The 20561-nt window shown below is 53.1% G+C and overlaps 1 protein-coding gene across 2 annotated transcripts in view; it reads left to right on the top strand.

Moving 5' to 3' along the window:
• Positions 1-20561, top strand: part of LOC121272262 (IgGFc-binding protein-like) — an 85767-nt gene that overhangs the window by 659 nt on the left and 64547 nt on the right. For both annotated transcript variants that reach the window (XM_041178803.1, XM_041178802.1), the window contains exons 2-16: positions 2099-2237; positions 2908-3049; positions 3188-3384; positions 4234-4375; positions 4548-4789; positions 6573-6721; positions 8178-8306; positions 9423-9561; positions 10918-11059; positions 11784-11980; positions 13521-13662; positions 14423-14539; positions 16724-16848; positions 17888-18033; positions 20206-20349. In XM_041178803.1, the coding sequence (XP_041034737.1) occupies positions 2235-2237; positions 2908-3049; positions 3188-3384; positions 4234-4375; positions 4548-4789; positions 6573-6721; positions 8178-8306; positions 9423-9561; positions 10918-11059; positions 11784-11980; positions 13521-13662; positions 14423-14539; positions 16724-16848; positions 17888-18033; positions 20206-20349 (2156 nt within the window). In that variant the 5' untranslated portion in view covers positions 2099-2234. The remainder of the gene's footprint in view (positions 1-2098; positions 2238-2907; positions 3050-3187; positions 3385-4233; positions 4376-4547; positions 4790-6572; positions 6722-8177; positions 8307-9422; positions 9562-10917; positions 11060-11783; positions 11981-13520; positions 13663-14422; positions 14540-16723; positions 16849-17887; positions 18034-20205; positions 20350-20561) is intronic.

Genomic DNA, 20561 nt, shown 5'->3' with positions numbered 1-20561 from the left:
GCCTTGGTTATATCCGCTCTCCGGGTCTGCCCAGAGTGGGGGTCGGACCCTCCACCTGCTGCCCAGAGTGGGGGTCGGACCCTCCACCTGCTGCCCAGAGTGGGGGTCGGACCCTCCACCTGCTGCCCAGAGTGGGGGTCGGACCCTCCACCTGCTGCCCAGAGTGGGGGTCGGACCCTCCACCTGCTGCCCAGAGTGGGGGTCGGACCCTCCACCTGCTGCCCAGAGTGGGGGTCGGACCCTCCACCTGCTGCCCAGAGTGGGGGTCGGACCCTCCACCTGCTGCCCAGAGTGGGGGTCGGACCCTCCACCTGCTGCCCAGAGTGGGGGTCGGACCCTCCACCTGCTGCCCAGAGTGGGGGTCGGACCCTCCACCTGCTGCCCAGAGTGGGGGTCGGACCCTCCACCTGCTGCCCAGAGTGGGGGTCGGACCCTCCACCTGCTGCCCAGAGTGGGGGTCGGACCCTCCACCTGCTGCCCAGAGTGGGGGTCGGACCCTCCACCTGCTGCCCAGAGTGGGGGTCGGACCCTCCACCTGCTGCCCAGAGTGGGGGTCGGACCCTCCACCTGCTGCCCAGAGTGGGGGTCGGACCCTCCACCTGCTGCCCAGAGTGGGGGTCGGACCCTCCACCTGCTGCCCAGAGTGGGGGTCGGACCCTCCACCTGCTGCCCAGAGTGGGGATCGGACCCTCCACCTTCTGACTCAGGAAACCAATTGTTTGTTCAATGGAAGCCATTCACCCAACAGCTGGAAATGCTCCCAGAAGCCACAGCTTCTCTTTGGCTCCATCTCCCAGGTGATGGGGAACGAACGGGGCAGAGACGTTGGGGTTTTTTGGAGCACAGTTGACTGCGGAGCTGGGGTGGGTTGGGATAGTCGAGGGATGATATCGATGGGCCCAATGGCCTCTGCTCCCTCTTGAGCTTCTCTGTTCTTCACTGAAGCTGAGGGGTCTTTGTGTCGATGATTTGAAGGAGGAGGTTGGTGCTATTTCCTGTGGAATAGAGGAGACTCAGAGCGGGACAGTTAGAGACCGTAAATAAATCAAGAGTGGTTAATAAAGCAGACAGCATCTGAGGCTTTACCAATAGGGGCATGGACTACAAAAGCAAGGAGGCTGGGTTAATCTTGTATAAAACCCTGGTTTGGCCTCACCTTGAATACGATGTCCAGTTCTGGTCCCCACACTTTAGGAAGGATGTGAAGTCACTAGAGAAAGAGCAGGAAAGATTCACAGGAATGGTCGCAGGGACGAGGAACCTGTTATGTGGAAGGGTTGGAGATGTTGGGACTGTTTTCCTTGGAGAAGAGAAGGTTGAGAGGAGATTTAATAGAGGTGTTCAACATCAGGAGGGGTCTGGACAGAGTGAGAGGGAGAAACTATTCCCTTTAGTGGAAGGATCGAGAACGAGAGGGCACAGATTTAAAGTAATTGGGAAAAGAAGCAATGGAGACACGAGGAGAAACTTTTTCACCCCAGCGAGTGGTTAGGATCTGGGATGTGCTGCCTGAGAGTGTGGGGGAGGCAGATTCAATCGAGACATCCGAGAGGGAGTTGGATTATTATCTGAAAATAAGGAAAGTGCAGGGTTACGGGGGAGAAGGTGGGGGAGCGGTATGAGGTAAATTGTTCATTCGGGGAGCTGGCACAGATTCGATGGGCCGAATGGCCTCCTCCTCTGCTGTAACAATTCTATCATTCAGTGATGAAGATAATGAATGCCTCGATATGATCGACATAGAAAAGATGTTCCTGCTTGTGGGGGAGAACAGAACTCGGGGTGATAAACACGAGATGGTCACCAATAAATCCAATCGACAATTCAGGGTAAACCTCTTCACCCAGGGAGCTGGGAGAGTGTGGGACTCGCTCCCACAGGGAGTGGTCGAGGTGAATAGTGTCGATACGTTTAAGAGGGAAGCTGGATAAACACACAAGAGAGGAAGGAATAGAGGGATATGGGGGTGGGGTGAGATGAAGTAGAGTTAGAGGAACCTCATGTGGAGTATAAACACCCGTCGGGCCGAATGGCCTGTTTGTGTGCTGTACGCTCGGTGTAATTCTCTGTGTAAATCTTCCCCTTTCTTTCTCCCCAGCTGCACCTCGACAGACACTGAGGTGACACCCCAGTGCACCGAGGGCGAGCAAGAGGCATATGAAGGAGCCTCCTACTGTGGGGTACTGCTGGATCAATATGGCCCCTTCGCCTCCTGTCACTACAAGATTGACCCCATGGTAGGTATGGCCCAGGATTGGCTTCATTCTCACTAGGACTCCATCTCTCCAGTTTCTCCACCTTCCACACTTACTCCAACACCGCCCCCACCCCGAGTCCCTTTGATAAGCCCCTTGGTGAAACACTGAGGCCCGAGGCTCACAGCTCAGAGGCTGGCTAGGCCCAGTGGGTAGCGCAGCCTCACCTCCGAGGGGGAGGGGGCGGTCGTGGGTTCGAGACCCCCTCCGGAGACTCGAGTAGAGTTTGTAGAGCGACTGCCCCCGACGGAGGGAGTGCAGCAAGTCTGAATGTGACGCCTTTCTGGTGATGCATTAATGCCAATCCAGACCGCCCTCACAGGTGGCCTTCAAAGAACCCGTGACGCTGTTTGAAAAGGGGCAATGATGCTCTGCCGAGCGTCCTGACCAATATTTACCCCTCAACCAACACCTGATGCAATACCATGACCTGGACCTTCATCTCGGTGTGGGATCTTGCTGTGCGCAAATAGGCTGCCACTTTTCCTACTTGGCGACATAATTCCGATGTGTAACTCATTGGTGTCGGACACCTTGGGAGGTCCTCACTCTGCCGGCGGCTCTGTGGAAGTGTTCTCTCTCCTCTTTCTGCCTCGTTCACACGCAAACACCTCACACCCTCCCCGCCTCTGTCTGCCCCTCTCCTCCCCAGGCCTTCTTCAGAGACTGCGTCTACGACATGTGTGAGTTGGACGGCAACAGGCAGCAGCTGTGTGATGCTCTGGAGGCCTACGTCAATGCCTGTCAGCAACGCAACGTCACCATCCGACCCTGGAGGAACGACACCTTCTGCCGTAGGTACCGCGCCCGACCGAGCCAGCGCCTGGGGGGGCGGGGGGGCACTGAAGAACATTCCGGTTGCGGAGCCGGGTTCCCCCCCAACCCCACAACTTCCAGTGACGCCTCTTTGTGTCTTTCTCTTTCCCTTGCAGCCCTGGTGTGCCCGTCGAACAGTCACTACCAGCCATGCACGTCGGCCTGCCCAGCCACCTGCCTTGACCCTCGACCCCTGCCCTGTAACCTGCCCTGTGTGGAGGGCTGTCAGTGTGACCGGGGCTTTGTGCAGAGCGGGGCCCAGTGCGTTTCCAGGGACCAGTGCGGCTGTGCGTTCAACGGATCCAATTATCAGGTAACGCGGGAAGGGGAAGCTGAGACATCCCAGAACATTGCGAACACGCACCTTCACCCCGGTTCCCTCAATCTCTTCCCTTTCCGGGAATCTATCCCATTGACCCCTAATTCCTTCCACACTCTTACCTGTGGCTCAGTGGGTCACATTCTCGCCAACGAGCCAGAACGTTGCGGGTTCAAGTCCGACTCCAGAGACACGAGCACAAAACCTAGGCTAATATCCCAGTGCAGCATTGAGGGGAGTGCCACACTGTCGGAGGTGCTGTTTTTCCGATGAGGTTTAAGACCGAGGCACAAGCTGCCCTCTCAAGTGGATGTAAGCGATTCCAAGGCATTATCTTGAAGATTTAGGCAGTTCTCCCCAGTGTCACCATCACATATTTATTCCTTAACTAATTACTAATCCCAATACAAATTTGGTTATCATCACATTTCTGTGTGTGTGTGTAGTGTGGGAGCTTGCTGTGTACAATTTGGTCTTATATTTCCTCCATTATGACCGTGACTACAATTCAAAGGTCTTTCACTGGCTGTAACATGTAGTGCATTAAAAATTGCATTGTGAATTTTGTCTGCTTGAGGTACCAGACACACATGTACCAGCAGAGGGAGTCTGCTAGGAAATGTTCTAATCCTGAACATCTCTAAGCTTAATGTTTAACTGTTTCCAGCCCAAGAACATCATGGAAAGAACTTTGGGATGTCCTGAGGTGGGAAGAGGTGCTCTATAAATGCAAGTCCTTTCTTTCTTGCAATGGGCCTGATCCATGTTCAATGGCCTTTTCTCCTCTTCCTGTGCAGATCAGTTCTAACGTGAGTCTCTCTCTCTCTCTCTCTGTGTTTGCAGCCCAGTGAGGTGATCTGGTCTGAGGCTTGTAACCAGGTGTGTAAGTGTCTGTCCAGCAACAACGTCCACTGCACGGACACCAGCTGCTCCCCAGACGAGTACTGCGGCAACAAGGGTGGAGTCCAGGGTTGTTACCCGAAAGGTAAAGAGTCTCCAAGGGTTTAATCCTTACTGACATTGTAACCCAACCCCCCTCCCCCTCTCATTCTAAATCCAAACTTTCCCCATGTTCAACGTTGCTGGAGGAAACTCCTCTGGGAATAGAAATGTGGGAATGTCTCACTTCCCGTTCCTCTCTGTTGACTTCTCCTCAGGTTGGTCCACCTGTACGGCATCTGGAGACCCCCACTATACCTCCTTCGACAAGAGGAAGTTTACTTTCCAAGGGAACTGCACTTACGTGCTGGCCAAGACCTGCAACACCAGCCAGACCCCCTTCACCATCTACACAGACAACGAGTATCGCCACGGGAGGACGGCCGTCTCTTACGTCCGAGCGGTCTATGTGAGGGTCTACGGCATCACCGTGTCGGTCCTCAGGAACAAAGTCGTCCAGGTGAGAGGAGGCGTTCCTACACTCGCCCCCCCCTCAGTCCATCGCAAGTGCTGAGAAACCGATCGATAGATTAGTGTTGGGTAAGGGGATCGAGGGATATGGAGCCAAAGAAGGTAGATAGAGTTGAGATAGAGATAGAGATCAGCCAATTTGGTCTTATATTTCCTCCATTATGACCGTGACTACAATTCAAAGGTCTTTCACTGGCTGTAACATGTAGTGCATTAAAAATTGCATTGTGAATTTTGTCCGCTTGAGGTACCAGACACACATGTACCAGCAGAGGGAGTCTGCTAGGAAACGTTCTAATCCTGAACATCTCTAGCTTAATGTATAACTGTTTCCGGCCCAAGAACATCACGGAAAGAACTTTGATCTAATTGAATGGTAGAATGGGTTAGAGGGGCTGAATGGCCTCCTGTTGCAAAAAATTTCTTAATTATTTGGCATTCTGTAATCACAAATCCTGCCTAATTAACCGGACTCATCCTCCAGTCCGGTTGGTAACATGAAGGCCTCATCTGGATTTCCAATAACCACAAATTCTTTACCGCTTCCCTTTGTCGTCTAGCCTCAAGTGGACCCAATACACCGCTGAGCGTTTGCATTTTGACCTTTGCAACTGACTGCATTTCATTCCGGCTGTACATCGGGTCTGTGTTCCTCCACCAACTTCCCAACAGCCAGAGGAGCCCTTTCCCGCTCTCCTTGGGTTCATTTGGAAGCCGGGAGATTCGGTTCTCGTGCTCCTTGTTGAAGTTGGTACCAGTCTTCCCGGCGAGGCGGGTGGGCTGTGTGATCGACTCTTTCCCCCGGGTCTTAGGTTCAACCTGTGGCGAAATAGGCAGGGGGGTGGGGTTTATTTGAACTGTTCCCACCTGCAGCAACTCGGTTCTGGTGGACCTGTTTAAAACAGCAGTTCCGCCTCGGCTAGAGCATTGGGTGCAACTCTGGGCACCACACATTTGGAAGGATGTGAAGGAATAATTAAGAAGTTGGTTGCAACAGGAGGCCATTCAGCCCCTCTAGCCCATTCTACCATTCAGTTAGATCATGGCTGATCTCTATCTCAACTCTATCTACCTTCCTTTGCTCCATATCCCTCAATCCCCTTACCCCAACAATAACCCTTAGTGAAGGTGCAGAAAAGATTCACGAGGATGGTTCCGGGGATGAGGAACTTCAGTTACGTGGAAGGGTTGGAGAGGCTGGGGCTGCTTCCCTTGGAGAAGGGTAGGTTGAGAGGAGATTTGAGCGAGGTGTTCAAAATCACCGGGTGGGAGGGGGTCTGGACTGAGTGGACAGGGAGAGGCTGCTCCCAATGGTGAAAGGATGGAGGGCACAGATTTAAGGTTATTGGCAAAAAAAGCAACGGGGACACGGGGAGAAACTTTTTCACGCGGCGAGCGGTTAGGATCTGGAATGCGCTGCCTGAGAGCATGGGGGAGGCAGGGTCACTCGAGGCGTTCCGGAGGGATGTGGGTGATTACCTGGAGAGGAAAAAAATTTGGAAGGGAGAGGCCGGCAGAGTGGGAGTAGCTGAGTTGCTCTCTTGCGGAGAGCTAGCCTGGACACAGCGGGCAGAATGGCCTCATTCTGGGCTGTGACCACTCAGTGATCCAATGGACGCAATTCCTCGCTTGGTCACACCCGTATCTTCAGGTGGGCAAGTTGGAAGAGTCGCAAAAGTACTCGGTAAGGGGGTGGGAAAGACACGTGCAGGTGGTGGAATACTGGATAACCATTTACAGGCAAACTAACCGTGGATCTGTGTTCGGCTCAGGTCGATGGAAAGACAGTGAACACCCCCAGTGCACCAGTCAACGGGCTCTTGGTCAGCCGATCTGGCAGGCACGTCGCCGTAGAAACGGAGTTTGGCCTGACGGTGAGATACGATGGCCGGCACCATGCAGAGGTCAAAGTGCAAAGCAGGTAAGTGGAACGGTGGGGATGGATGACTTCAACCGCGCGGCCCAGCGGGTGTCCGCAGGCGGCTTCTGTCTGGAGCTGCTCAGAGGCCAGGAGTTTAGGAGATGAGGTGGGGACGTCCTTCGGTGTTCAAGAGGGGTCACAATTTCATTGGAAGCAGTTCAGAGACGGTTTGGTCGAGGAGTGAAAGGCTACGAGGAGAGTTTGAGCAGGTTGGGCCTGTACGCATTGGAGTTTAGAAGAATGAGAGGTGACCTTATTGAAACATATAAGATTGTGAGGGGGACTTGACAGGGTGGATACTGAGAGAATGTTTCCCCTCGTGGGGGAATCTGGAATTTCGGTGGGGGGGTGGGGGGGCACAGTTTCAGAATAAGAGTCCTCCCCCTTTAAGATGGAGATGAGGAGAAATTTCTTCTCTCAGAGGGACTTTAGTGTTTGGAATTCTCGACCTCAGAGAGCAGTGGAGGCCGGGTCACTGAGTATATTCAAGGCCGAGTTAGAGAGATTTCGGATTAGGCAAGGGAATCGAGGGTTATCGAGGGAGCAGACAGGAAAGCGAAGGCCACAGTCAGGTCAGCCATGATCTTATCGAATGGAGGAGCAGGCTCGAGGGGCCGAATGGCCTACTCCTGCTCCTAATTCCTTTTGCAATGTTCCAGCGCAGGAGGAAGCTGCAGATGCCTTAGCTGTGATCTTCCAAAGCTCCCTCCATTCAGGAAATGCCCGAATGCGATTGAAAATATTGCAATCACCATCACATGGTGGGGTTAAGAAAGCAGAGAGAGAGAGAGAGAGGCGGGGGGGGAAGGGACGATTGGTCAAATAGCAATTGTGAGAAAGGGATTGGAAGTTATAATGAAGGACAGAGTGACTGAGCTCAGGAAAACTGGTTAGAACACAACAAACAGAGCTGCGTACAGTATATCAGAGTGTTACAGTGAGGGGTGTGGGGTATATCAGTGTTACAGTGAGGGGTGTAGGGTATATCAGAGAGTGTTACAGTGAGGGGTGTGGGGTATATCAGAGAGTGTTACAGTGAGGGGTGTGGGGTATATCAGAGAGTGTTACATTGAGGGGTGTGGGGTATATCAGAGAGTGTTACAGTGAGGGGTGTGGGGTATATCAGAGAGTGTCACAGTGAGGGGTGTGGGGTCTATCAGAGAGTGTTACAGTGAGGGGTGTGGAGTATATCAGAGAGTGTCACAGTGAGGGGTGTGGGGTATATCAGAGAGTGTTACAGTGAGGGGTATGGGGTATATCAGAGTGTTACAGTGAGGGGTGTGGGGTTTTTTAGGGATTGTTACATTGAGGGGTGTGGGGTATATCAGAGTGTTCCAGTGAGGGGTGTGGGGTATGTCTGAATGTCACACTGAGGGATGCTGGATATATTAAACTTTATGTTCACCGTTACATTTACATCTTGCTGGTTACTAACGCCTGTGTGTCTCTGTCCTAGCTATGGTGGTGAGCTGTGCGGTCTGTGCGGTGACTACAACGGAATCCCCGATGATGACTTCCGGACTCCCGAGGGACAGGTTGTGAAAGGCGTCAATGATTTTGGGAACAGCTGGAATGTTCAGCAGAAGTAAGAGTCAGGCTGGGCATGAAGCCCTCGTTTGGTATAGCTTACGGAGTTGAAGTTTGGAATGTGTGATTCGAAGCCGATGGAACGGGATTCATTCCAGTTTGTTTAGGCCGGTTGAATCCAGTTGTTGTAGGAACAAGTGCTTCATTTAGTGCAGCCCCAGTATTGTATTTGTACGGAAGGGAGATACACTGGGAACTGTTTATTCTAACTGTAATCACAAGTAGTTATCCATATAGGCACCTACACCCTGACTGTAGTTACAGGAAACACAAGTACAGTTATACAGACAGGCACCTCACTCCAACCTTACAGGTCACACAGGCATAGTTATACACACAGGCACCGCACCCTGACCTTACAGGAAACATACGTACAGTTATCCATACAGACACCTACACCCTGACTGTAGTTACAGGAAACACAGGTAGAGTTATACAGACAGGCACCTACCAAATTGTAGTTACAGGAAACACAAGAACAGTTATACAGGTAGGCACCTGCACCCCGACCTTACAGAATACACCGATACAGTTATACAGATGGGCATCTGCACCCTTATTGTAGTTATGGGAAGCACAGGTACGTTTATACAGACAGGCATCTACAGTCCGTCTGTAGTTACAGGATACACATGTGGAGTTACACACACAGGCAGTTTTACCTGGACTGTATCTACAGGAAACACAGGCACAGTTAGACAGGCACCTAAAGCCGGACTGTAGTTACATGATACACAGGTAGAGATATACAGACAAGCACCTTCACCTGCACTGTAGTTACTGGAAACGCAGGTAGAGTTTTATATACACAGGCATCTGTAGCCCGAATGTAGTTACAGGTGATAATAGGTGCAGTCACACTGCACAATATTGCGCCTGTGTAGACGTGTGAACAGATTTGACCTGCTTATGATCCCACCCCTCCACACACGGTCAAATACTTTAAAAACCATCCAATCAGTGCCAAGACTCACACACATGGAATAGATGAGAGATTGAAGGTTGACTTACATCAAGGAAGGAGGAGAAGTTTGGTGAGGGGATTTCCTTTCAAAACCTCATCTGCAGCCTTCACCCAGCTCCTCATTAAGCAGAAAACTCTCTTCTATTTCAGTTGTACCAAACCCAACTCCGAGGTGAGCCCAAACTGCACCAAGGGCGAGCAAGAGGCGTACGAAGGGCCCTCCTACTGTGGGATCCTGTTGGACTTGTACGGTCCGTTCTCTAGCTGTCACTTTAAGATTGACCCCATGGTAAGTTTGCGCGGCCCGGGGTTGAGGGGAGTGCGGGAACCTTCCTTACGCCATCGAAAACGGCTGGATGTGAGGCAGAGGGTCATGGGTTCAAGACTCTCCCCAGAGACTGAAACCCTGCCAGGTCAGCCATTGTTGAAGCCATCCGAGCGGGGAGGGACTTTTGGAGGGAATTCCAAGGCCATATCTTCGAGGGTGGAGATTGGAAACCCTCATAAGAAAGACAAATTCTCAGTGAGATTGGTTGACTCACAGTGTGACTAACGTCCAGGTGGTGGTGTTGAGAAATCCATGGAATCAATTTTGGTCGCATTTGTCATTTATTCCCTAGGGTGCTGTGTTTGACCACAGATTGACTGTTGATTCACATATATCCCCTACTTGCCCTGAACGCTCAAGCATAAGATCGATATTATAAATTGTCTTATCTTTCTGACCTTGTGTCATAAAGTTTATTTGTTTGTTTAAAACCGGTGAAACCTTTTATTCACTGAGCAGGTGTCTTAAATCTCAAACTTTATCTCATTTACACAAAATGTTATCGGTCCCTAACTGGATCCCACCCACAACCCAAGGATTGTAACGTGAATTAATAATCCTGCCCTAAGTTGTCTCGATCTTTCTCTCTCTCTCTGCAAGCCTGCCCCCATCGGCTCCACAGCGCTGGAGGTGGTTCTGCAGGTCACACACTCTCTTCCGAGTCAGAAGATTGAGGGTTCGAGGCACAAAACCTCGGCCGAGGCTCCCGGCTGCCAAAGCTGAGGAGGTGCCGCACTGAGGGGAGTGCCGCCTGTCAGATGAGGAGCTAAACCCCTGCCCGTCCTCCAGACCCGTTGGTCGCTTCTCGGAGAAGAGCACGCAGAAGTTCTCCTCCGGTGCCCTGGGACCTGATACTTATCCCTCAGTCAGCATCGCTGAAGAAGCAGCCCCGGCTCAAGATCACATTGCAGCCTGTGGGGTCTTGCTGTGCGCATTTTTTTTTAAAATCCTTTAAAGGGGATGTGAGCACCGCTGGCTGGAGCAACATGTATCGCCCCAAGCAGCCCTGCCTCATGATCACATTGCAGTCTGTGGGATCTTGCTGTGCGCATTTTTTATTTTTATTTAAATCCCTTAAAGGGAATGTGAGCATCGCTAGCTGGACGGTGAGCAGTTTGTGTCCGTATGGTGTAGGTGCACCCACCGTGCTGTTAGGGAGGGAGTCCCAGGGGGCCTCGAGGTTTCGGGATGTCCGGACTTTTTAAGCTGTCGCGAAAAAAAGCGTTCATTCTTTCCGCCTCTTTCCGATGAGAGAAACGCAAACACCTCACACCCTCCCCGCCTCTGTCTGCCCCTCTCCCCCACCCCCCCACCCAGGCCTTCTTCAGAGACTGCGTCTACGACATGTGTGAGCTGGACGGCAACAGGCAGCAGCTGTGTGACGCTCTGGAGGCCTATGTCAATGCCTGTCAGCAACGCAACGTCACCATCCGACCCTGGAGGAACGACACCTTCTGCCGTAGGTACCGCGCCCGCCCGAGCCAGCGCTGGGGGGGGGTGGGGGGTGGGGCGGTGGGGGTGCGCCGAAGAACATTCCGGTTCCGGAGGCGCGTATTTTTATATTTTATTCACTCACGGGACGTGGGGCCAGCGTTTACTGCCCATCCCTAATTGCCCCCTTGAGAAGGTGGTGGGTGAGCCGCCTTCTTGAGCCGCCGCAGTCCATGCGGTGTAGGTACACCCACCGTGCCGTTAGGGAGGGAGCTCCAGGATTTTGACCCAGTGGCGGTGAAGGAGTGCTGCGCTGTCGGAGGTGCCGTCTCCCGGATCAGACATTAAACCGAGGCTCCTGTCTCCCCTCCCAGGGTGTAAGAGAACAATTGGGCAATATTTTACAGAAGGGCAGGGAGGTGGGTGGGTGTGGAATTCTTCCCAGTGTCCTAGGCCCAATATTTATCCCTCAACCACCATCATTAACACATTGCTTTTAGTAGGAGCTTGCTGTGCGCAAATTGGTTGCTGCATTTCATACACTTCAAAACATACCTCATCAGCTGTGCAGTGATTTGGGACATCCTGAGGTCTTATGAGAGGCTATATAAATGCAAACATTCCCACTACCGTAGGACTGTACTCCATACACCACAAACCAAAAAAATGATTAACACATATTGGACAGGGTGACTGTGAGCGAAGGTGTCCAGCGACCTCTGACACTGACTTGTCTCTCCCTCTCGCCGCAGCTCTCCGTTGTCCAGCGAACAGCCACTACGAGACCTGTGGCCCAACCTGCCAGGCCAGCTGCCTTGACCTGCGACCCCAGTCATGTGACACGCCCTGTCTGGAGGGATGTCAGTGCGACGAGGGATTCGTACAGAGCGGGGCCCAGTGCGTCCGCGAGGATCGGTGTGGCTGCTCCTACCAGGGCGTTTACTACCAGGTAATCCGGGCCTAGTCTTCTCGGGTTTTAGCGCGGTGCGTTCGATGACTTCTTCACCTCTTTCAATCGACCCGTCGCAGGCTCGGGGCCTGCCTAACCTGATTGGATAGATCACCCCAGGGCCCCCGGCCCTCACGCTCCTGCCATTGGTCTCATTTGGTTCATTGACCAATCAGCCGGCGGTGACAGGGCGATTCTTGACCGTCGGTCGAGCGGCCTTCAGCTCGTAGACAGCGCCAAAAAAGCCCTTGGGGCCTGAAAGGGGAGTAATTGTCCCACGGAGGGCATCGGTCAGGCTCTGACCTCGCCACGCAGGATCCCAAATTCACGCGGGTACCTACCAGACCTTAGGAAGGATATATCGGCCTAGGGGGGAGTGCCACATAGATTTACCCCCCGGAATGTTCCTGGGCACCAAGGGTTAAATTACGAGGTAAGATCACACAAACTAGGGATGCATTCCCCAGATTTTAGAAAGTCGGGTGGGGTGATTTGAACAAATAGAGTCAACGGGGAGAAACTTGTGGGGGTAGACTAGGACGAGGAAACATCATCTAAAAATTGGAACCTTTTCAGGAGAGAAATGAGGAAATATTGCTTCACACACAGTGGTAGAGTTTTTAAAATTCTTTCATGGGGATGTGGGCTTCGCTGGCTGGGCCCAGCATTTATTGCCCATCCCTAATTGCCCCCTCTGGAAGGTGGCGGTGAGCCTCCTGCTTGAGCCGCCGCAGTCCCATGTGGTGTAGGTACACCCACCGCGCTGTTAGGGAGGGAGCTCCAGGGTTTTGACCCAGCCGCAGCGAAGAAACAGCCGATGTATTCCCAAGTCGGGGTGGCAAGTGGCCTATGCACATCGGATGCACGGCACAGAAGCAGGCCATTCAGCCCAAGCAGTCCGTGCTGGTGTCTACGCTGCACTCGAGCCTCCTCCCATCTCTCCTCGTCCAAATCTACCATTGTAACCCTCGATTCCCTTCTCCCCCCGTGCGTTTATCCAGCTTTGCCTTAAACGTGTCTCCACGATTTGCCCCAGCCACTCCCTTGTGGGGGGGGGGGAGGCGGGGGAGCGAGTCCCACATTCTCACCGCTCCCTGGGCGAAGAGGTTTCTCCTGAATTCTCCGATCGGGTTTCTGGGTTGGCTTTGTTGGGGGGGGGCGGTGGTGGGGAGCCTCTAGCTTTGGAATTCTCTTCCGCAAATGGCGATCTAAGTTAATTTGAGATCTGAGATTGGTAGATTTTTATTGCCCGAAGAGATCAAGGGATGTGGGGCAAAAGCGGGTAAGTGGAGGCAGGTCCCAGATCAGCCACAGTCTCACCGAATGGGGAAGCAAGTTTGAGGGGCTGAATGGCCTCCTCCTTTTCCAATGTTCCTCCAACACTCATAGAGGGTCCTAAAGTATCACCCCAATGTTGAACAATGATGCAGAGGAAAGGCTCCTCTGCTCCATTAACCCCGTTTTCACACATTTTGAGATCCTCTGTGTACTGAAAGGACTAACTGAGATCTTTCCTCTTTCCTGACTCTGATCTAACAAGCCGGGAGCCGAGTTCTTCGGGCCTTCTTGCTCGCTGAGGTGCAAATGCCAAGGCAACAACAGCACGGCCTGCGAAGCCTGGCAGTGTGGAGAGAAGGAACATTGTGCCCTTGCCAACGGCCACTATGGCTGCCACCCATCAGGTAAGAGCCGCAGAGACAGGAAGCGTGGCAGGCGTCAGACAGGAGCACGTTGTGTGGGCAGTGCCTGCAGGGCCGGGTTGGGTGGGTTGGGGGGGGTGGGTGGGTGGAGAGGAGAACGGGCAGGGAGAAACCTTTTGAGGGACCGACGACCAATGGCCCCACGTTGCCCTGGATACCGAGCTTGTCGGTAACAGGGCCCTGAGGGTGCTCTCTCTCTCTCTCTCTCTCTCTCTCTCACACGTCCGTTGTTTTGCCAAGCCCAGGTTGTGCGCTGCTCCCATCTCACCCCGTAGGAGGTGCCCCCAAGGCGGGCCGGTGGGGTGGTGGTGGTGGTGGGGGGGGTGGGGGGGGGGGGGTTCATTCTGATTTCCCCCTGCCCCTTGTCTGCGGGCGAACGCTGGGGCCTGGACCCACGGTGTCCACGGCGACCCTGCTCGCCTTGTTGGCTTGGCAAGCTCAGCGGGCCCTTGAAATCGGAAGCCCCGGTGTTAACGCTTTCACCATAGGTGGAGTGGGGGGGGTGGGGGGGTTGGTCCAGCCCGTCAGGTGCGGGCACGCGGCCATATTGACCGCTGGCGTTGACGTCCACGGCCGCCATCTTGGAGGGGGGGGGTCCGCTTCATCAGCACACCTGAATCAGGCCCCCAACTAGTTAAAATTCAACGGCCGCCGGCTGGATCTCTCAAAACAAAAAACAAGCGGAAGAGAAGGGCGCTAACTTCTTCAACTCTCTCTTTTTGTCGCCACTCGCCCACCCCAGGTTTTGGCTCGTGTCACATCTCGGGTGACCCTCACTACCACACCTTCGATGGGAGATCCTTGTCCTTCATGGGCACCTGTACTTACACCTTGGCCAGGTCGTGCGAGAATCGGACAGGTAGGGAAGCAAGTCCACTGACCTCTCACCTTCGACCCCAGGCGGGTAACGTTCACGGGTCGGCTGCCCGTTGGAACATAAGAACCGTGGGAAGGGGGAGCAGGAGCTAGGCCATTCGGCCCCTCGAGTATGCTGAGATCGTGGCTTAATCTTCTACTTCAACCCAGCTTTCCTGCACTATCCCTGGATGTTTTTAATATGTCAAAATCTATCGATCTCAGTAGAGCCATTGAAAAGCTACAGCACAGATGGAGGCCATTCAGCCCATCGTGCCTGCGCTGGCTGGAAAATAACAACATTTTTGAAAAACTAGCTGCCCGTTTTAATCCCACCTTTCAGCACCCGGTCCGTAGCCTTAGAGGTTACAGCCCTTTAGGTGCAGATCCTGGTGCCCTTTCGATGAGTTGAGGGTTTCTGCCTCCACCACCAAACCAGGCAGTGAATTCCAGACACCCACCACCCTCTGGATGAAGACGTTTTTCTTCATGTCCCGTCTCATCTTTCTACCAATCACCTTAAATCCGTGCCACCCCCCCAATAACTTTGTCCGCCTCAATCAGGTCACCCCTCAGTCACCTCAGGTCAACCCCAGCCTAATCCAATCTCTCCTCATAGCTGCAATTTTCCAGCCCTGGCAACATTCTTGTCAATCTCCTCTGTGCTCTCTCTCCAGAGCGATTGTGTCCTTCCTGTAATGTGGTGACCAGAAGTGTACACAAAATTCCAGCTGTGGCCTAACCAGCGTTTTATACAGTTCCATCATTTCACCCCTGCTTTTGTATTTAATACCTCACCCAATAAAGGAAAGCATTCCATGTGCTGTAGTTACCACCATATCCACCTGTCCTGCCACCTTCAGGGACCTGTGGACATGCACTCCAAGGTCTCTCACTTCCTCTACCCCTCCCAATATTTTCCCATTTATTGAGAATTCCATTGTTTTGCCTGCCCTCCCCCAAATGCATTACCTCACACTTCTCCAGATTGAATCCCATTTACCCCTTCTTCACCCACTCAACCAAACCATTGGTACCATGCTAGAGTTGACAGCTATCCTCTTCACCGTCAACCACAGGGCCAAGCGGCCAAGTTTTGTGGCATCTGCAAACTTCCCAATCATGCCTCCCACATTTATGTCCAAATCATTTAACATATACAACAAACAGCAAGGGCTCCAACACTGAGCCCTGTGGAAGGCCACTGGAAACTGTTTTCCATTCGCATCGATCATTACCCTTTGTCTCCTGTCACTGAGCCAATTTTGGATCTGACTCACCACCTTCCCCCTCTATCCCATGGGATCTCACTTTCCTGACCAGTCTGCCATTTGGGACCTTACTGAAATCCATATAGACAACATCCACTACACTACCCTCGTCAATCCTCCTTGTTCCTTCCTCAAAAAGTTTGATTAAATTAGTAAGACACGATCTCCCCCTAACAAAGCCATGCTGACTATCCCTGATTAATCCGTGCCTTTCCAAGTAGCAGTTTATCCACTCTCTCAGAATTGATTCCAACAGATTTGCCCACTACCCAAGGCAGATTCAGCAGCCTATAATTATTTGGTCTATCCCTCGCACCCTTTTTAAATAATAACAAGTACATAATAATTTCTTGAACGTACTCAACAACTGAGTCTCCACAACCCTCTAGGACAGAGAATTCCAAAGATTCACCACCCTCTGAGTGAAGAATTTCCTCCTCATCTCAGTCCTAAATGGCCTGCCCCTTATTCCGAGACTGTGTCCCCTGGTTCTAGCCTGGTTTCCAGCCAGGGGAAACATCTTTCCTGCATCTACCCTGTCGAGCCCTGTAAGAATGTTGTATATTTTGAGCGAGATGACCTCTCATTTTTCTAAACTCCAGAGAATAAAGGCCCAGTCTGTGGAATCTTTCCTCACACAATATAATCCCTCCATCCCAGGGATTAGTCTGGTAAACCTCCGCTGCATTCCCACAATGGCAAGTGTATCTGTCCTTAGGTAAGGAGCCTGAAACTGCACACACTACTCCAGGTGCGGACTCTCCAGGGCTCTATATAATTGCATAAGACATCTTTACACTCAAATTCTCTTGTAATAAAGGCCAACATCCCGTTTGCCTTCCTCACTGCTTGCTGCACCAACATGCCCCGTGTCCACTATGGTTCTGAACCCTGGATTATTTTTGTGTGTGCTCCAGGGCCTTGGTTTTCCATTGAAGGGAAAAATGAGGAGCGAGGCCAGCAGGGAGTCTCCTACCTGAAGAAGATTTACCTCACCACACAAGGAATATCCATCACCCTCATGAAGAGCAGGAGGACATTGGTCAGTGAATGCAATCTTCACATCCGACCCCAAATCTGTCTTCACCAATCATCTTCCTCACAACTTAAACTAAGAGGCTATTGTGTGGATGGGGTTTACTCTGTATCTAACCCCGTGCTGTATCTGCCCTGGGAGTGTTTGATGGGGACAGTGTAGAGGGAGCTTTACTCTGTATCTAACCCTGTGCTGTACCTGTCCTGGGGGTGTTTGATGGGGACAGTGTAGAGGGAGCTTTACTCTGTATCTAACCCTGTGCTGTACCTGTCCTGGGTGTGTTTGATGGGGACAGTGTAGAGAGAGCTCTACTCTGTATCTAACCCTGTGCTGTACCTGTCCTGGGAGTGTTTGATGGGGACAGTGTAGAGGGAGCTTTACTCTGTATCTAACCCCGTGCTGTACCTGTCCTGGGAGTGTTTGATGGGGACAGTGTAGAGGGAGCTTTACTCTGTATCTAACCCTGTGCTGTACCTGTCCTGGGAGTGTTTGATGGGGACAGTGTAGAGAGAGCTTTACTCTGTATCTAACCCCATGCTGTACCTGTCCTGGGAGTGTTTGATGGAGACAGTGTGGAGGGAGCTGATCTACATTGGCTCCTGGTGTGGCAACACTTCAGTGCTGAAACTCCCACCCATGTCTATGGCCCTTGCACTGTGCCTATTCCTGTAACCTCCTCCAGTCCTACTACACCCTGAGATCTCTGCTCTGCTCCTACTCCAGCCTCTCGAGAATTTGCATCCATCCCTCCACCACTGTCAGTGGCCATGCCTACAGCTTGCCTGGGCCTTGAGCTCTGGAAATCCCCCCTCTAAATCTCTCTGCCTCTCTCTCTCTCTCTCTCTCTCTCACCTCCTTTACGAAGCTGCTGAAAAGCTCACTTTTGGACCAAGCTTTCATTTGACTGTCCCGAATTATCTGTGTCCGCTTTTGCCTGATGACCTCTCCGGCAAAAGTGCGAAGGGATGCCCTCTGCCTGCCACCGAAGCGCTACATAAATGCAGCGCGGTATTTGTTGACGCACTCTCCCTTTTTTTTTGTGTAGGTGAACGGCCGGAGAGTCCGCCTCCCATTCCAGGCCGCCCTTGGGATCACCATCTCCCAGAGCGGACAGTACGTGGCTGTGAGGACAGACTTTGGGTTGTCCCTCCGTTGGGATGGAAACCAATACCTGGAGATCATCGTTCCGACGTAAGTGCCTCACAGATCAATGGTTAAATCGTTTCTTCTGTTCCCTCGGCATTAGCCCCTCACACAGAGGGGTGTTCAGGCACCAGTGAGGCCTGGGAGATGTTCCTCCTGTTTACTGCCCTTTTTCCGGTGAGGAAGGGGTGGTGGTGGTGGTTACTATGGCGAAGGTCATAGTAGTGACGCTGAGGTCATCGCTGAGGGGAAAGCCCCTCGTGGTGGCCCTTCTCTCCATGTCCCAGCCTTCAACCCCTCCCCCCCTCCTCCTCCTCCGTGAGGGGTGCAGAGGCCTCAGACACCCTCCCCCCCACCCCCCGCCCCAACGGCTCTTCACTGCCCCTTGAGATGCCCACCGTAGGCCCTGCAGCTGGGTAAGGACGGTTTCCCTCATGGGACTAGGGTTGGGGGGGTGGGGGGGGGGGGGGGGGGAGGTGGAAATGGGGAACTAGCACAGATCGGAGAACGTGGTGGTGGGGGGGGGGTGCGGAAGGCATTGTCACTCCGGCAACGAGATTCGTCACCTCGTCAAATCCTGCCAACTCGCTGCCCCGTGAGGGGGGCGGAGGGGGGGGGGGGGGGGGGGGGGGGGTGGTGGTGGGATAGCGGGGGAAGCAGGGATGAATGATTTCGAAAGGAAATTGTGGGGTTGGAGTGGCGGCGGCAGGTAGGGTGGTGGAGGGGGGTGCACTGAGGGAAATAAACTCGTAGGGCCACGGGGGGGGCAGGGTGGGGAGTGGGACAGATGGGGTTTCCCCACAAGAACACAAGGTTTTGGAGTGGGAGTAGGCCATTCAGCCCCTCAAGCCTGCTCCGCCCTACTATAAGATGATGGCTGATCTGGGTGTGGCCTCAACTCTTCTCTCCTGTCTGCCGCACGCCCCCCCCACCCCCGCCCCCACCAACCCAATAACACTCGACACCCTTGACGATCCAAAGCCTGCCTAACTCGGTCTTGAATAAAGTCAACGACTCAGCCCCCAGAGAGCTGGCAGGAACTCGATGGGCCGAGCGGCCACCTTCCATGCTGCGATGACTCTCAAAATGTGAAAGAAATGGAAGAAACCTGAAGTTTCAGGAGGAACGGGATGGCCGTGTGTTTCTTAAGTGGTGAGGGGCTGGGAAGTGTGAGTGTCCAAAGGGACCTGGGTGTCCTTGTTCTTGAGTCACTAAAAGCTAGAACGCGGGTGCAGATCGCAAATAGAAAGGTAAATGGCACGTTGGCCTTAATCGCAAGGGGGTTTGAGTCCAGGAGTATAGTTGTGTAGAGCCTTGGTGAGGCCCTGCCTGGACTATTAATATGCAGTTCTGGTCTCCTTATCTAAGGAAGGTTATATTTGCTGGGGATGGTCCTGTGAGGAGTGGTTGACGAGACTGGGGCCTGTATTCTCTCGAGTTTAGAAGGATGAGAGGTGATCTCTTTGAAGGCCACAAAATTCTTACAGGGCTCCACAGAGTCGATGCAGGAAGGCTGTTTTCCCCTTGGTTGTGGGGGCGGGTGGGTTTAGAACCAGGGGTCACTGTCTTGGAATACGAGGTAGGCCCCTTAGGGTCTGAGGTGAGGAGGAATTTCTTCACTCAGAAGGTAGTGAATCTTTGGGATTCTCTGTCCCAGAGGAGACTCAGTCACTGAGTATGTTTAAGACAGGGAAAAGCAACCCCATTTGTTGGGACCCCATCCACAAACATTCACTCCCTCCACCACCGACGCATAGTAGCAGCAGTGTGTGTACCATCTACAAGATGCACTGCAGGAATTCACCAAGGCTCCTTAGACAGCACCTTCCAAACCCATGACCACTACCACCTAGAAGGACAAGGGCAGCAGACACATGGGAACACCACCAGCTGGAAGTTCCCCTCCGAGTCACTCACCATCCTGACTTGGAAATATATCGGCCGTTCCTTCACTGTCGCTGGATCAAAATCCTGGAACTCCCTCCCTAACAGCGCGGTGGGTGTACCTACACCACGTGGACTGCAGCGGTTCAAGAAGGCAGCTCACCACCACCTTCTCAAGGGGCAATTAGGGATTGTGGTTTTCATGCAACAGGCAAGAAAGGGGTGGAAGTGGTTGGTTTCCTAGCGGCTGAGAGCCTTCTGCCTCCTGGCGTTGGTGCCTCTAGGTGTGCTGATAGAGCCTCCCTTACTCTCTCTCTCTCTCTCTCTGTGTTTCAGCTCGTACTTCAACATGATGTGCGGCCTGTGTGGCAACTTTGATGAAAACCCGGGCAACGACAACACCAAGCCGGACGGCACTGTAGCGGGGAGCGTGGCCGAGCTGGGCAACAGTTGGCAGGTCCAGGAGGATGAGGACCAGCGGTAAGCGGGAGGCTCGCTAACTTTGGCACACAAAAAAATACCCCTTCACACGCCAACCGGGATCAGGCGAACGAGAGATGATGTGATTGTTCGCTCCGTGGGCAGGATTTCCCCCCTCCCTCCCCCTCCCTCCCCCTCCTCCCCCCTCCTCCCATCCCCCCCCCCCCGTCGCAGTGGGGGCAGGGCCATAGCCAATCACAAGTCCATTGACT

The sequence above is a fragment of the Carcharodon carcharias genome, chromosome 33, assembly GCF_017639515.1.
Source record: "Carcharodon carcharias isolate sCarCar2 chromosome 33, sCarCar2.pri, whole genome shotgun sequence".
Lineage (NCBI taxonomy): Eukaryota > Metazoa > Chordata > Chondrichthyes > Lamniformes > Lamnidae > Carcharodon > Carcharodon carcharias.
Note: the sequence above shows the minus strand (reverse complement) of the source record. Positions and strands in the feature narration are given on the sequence as shown.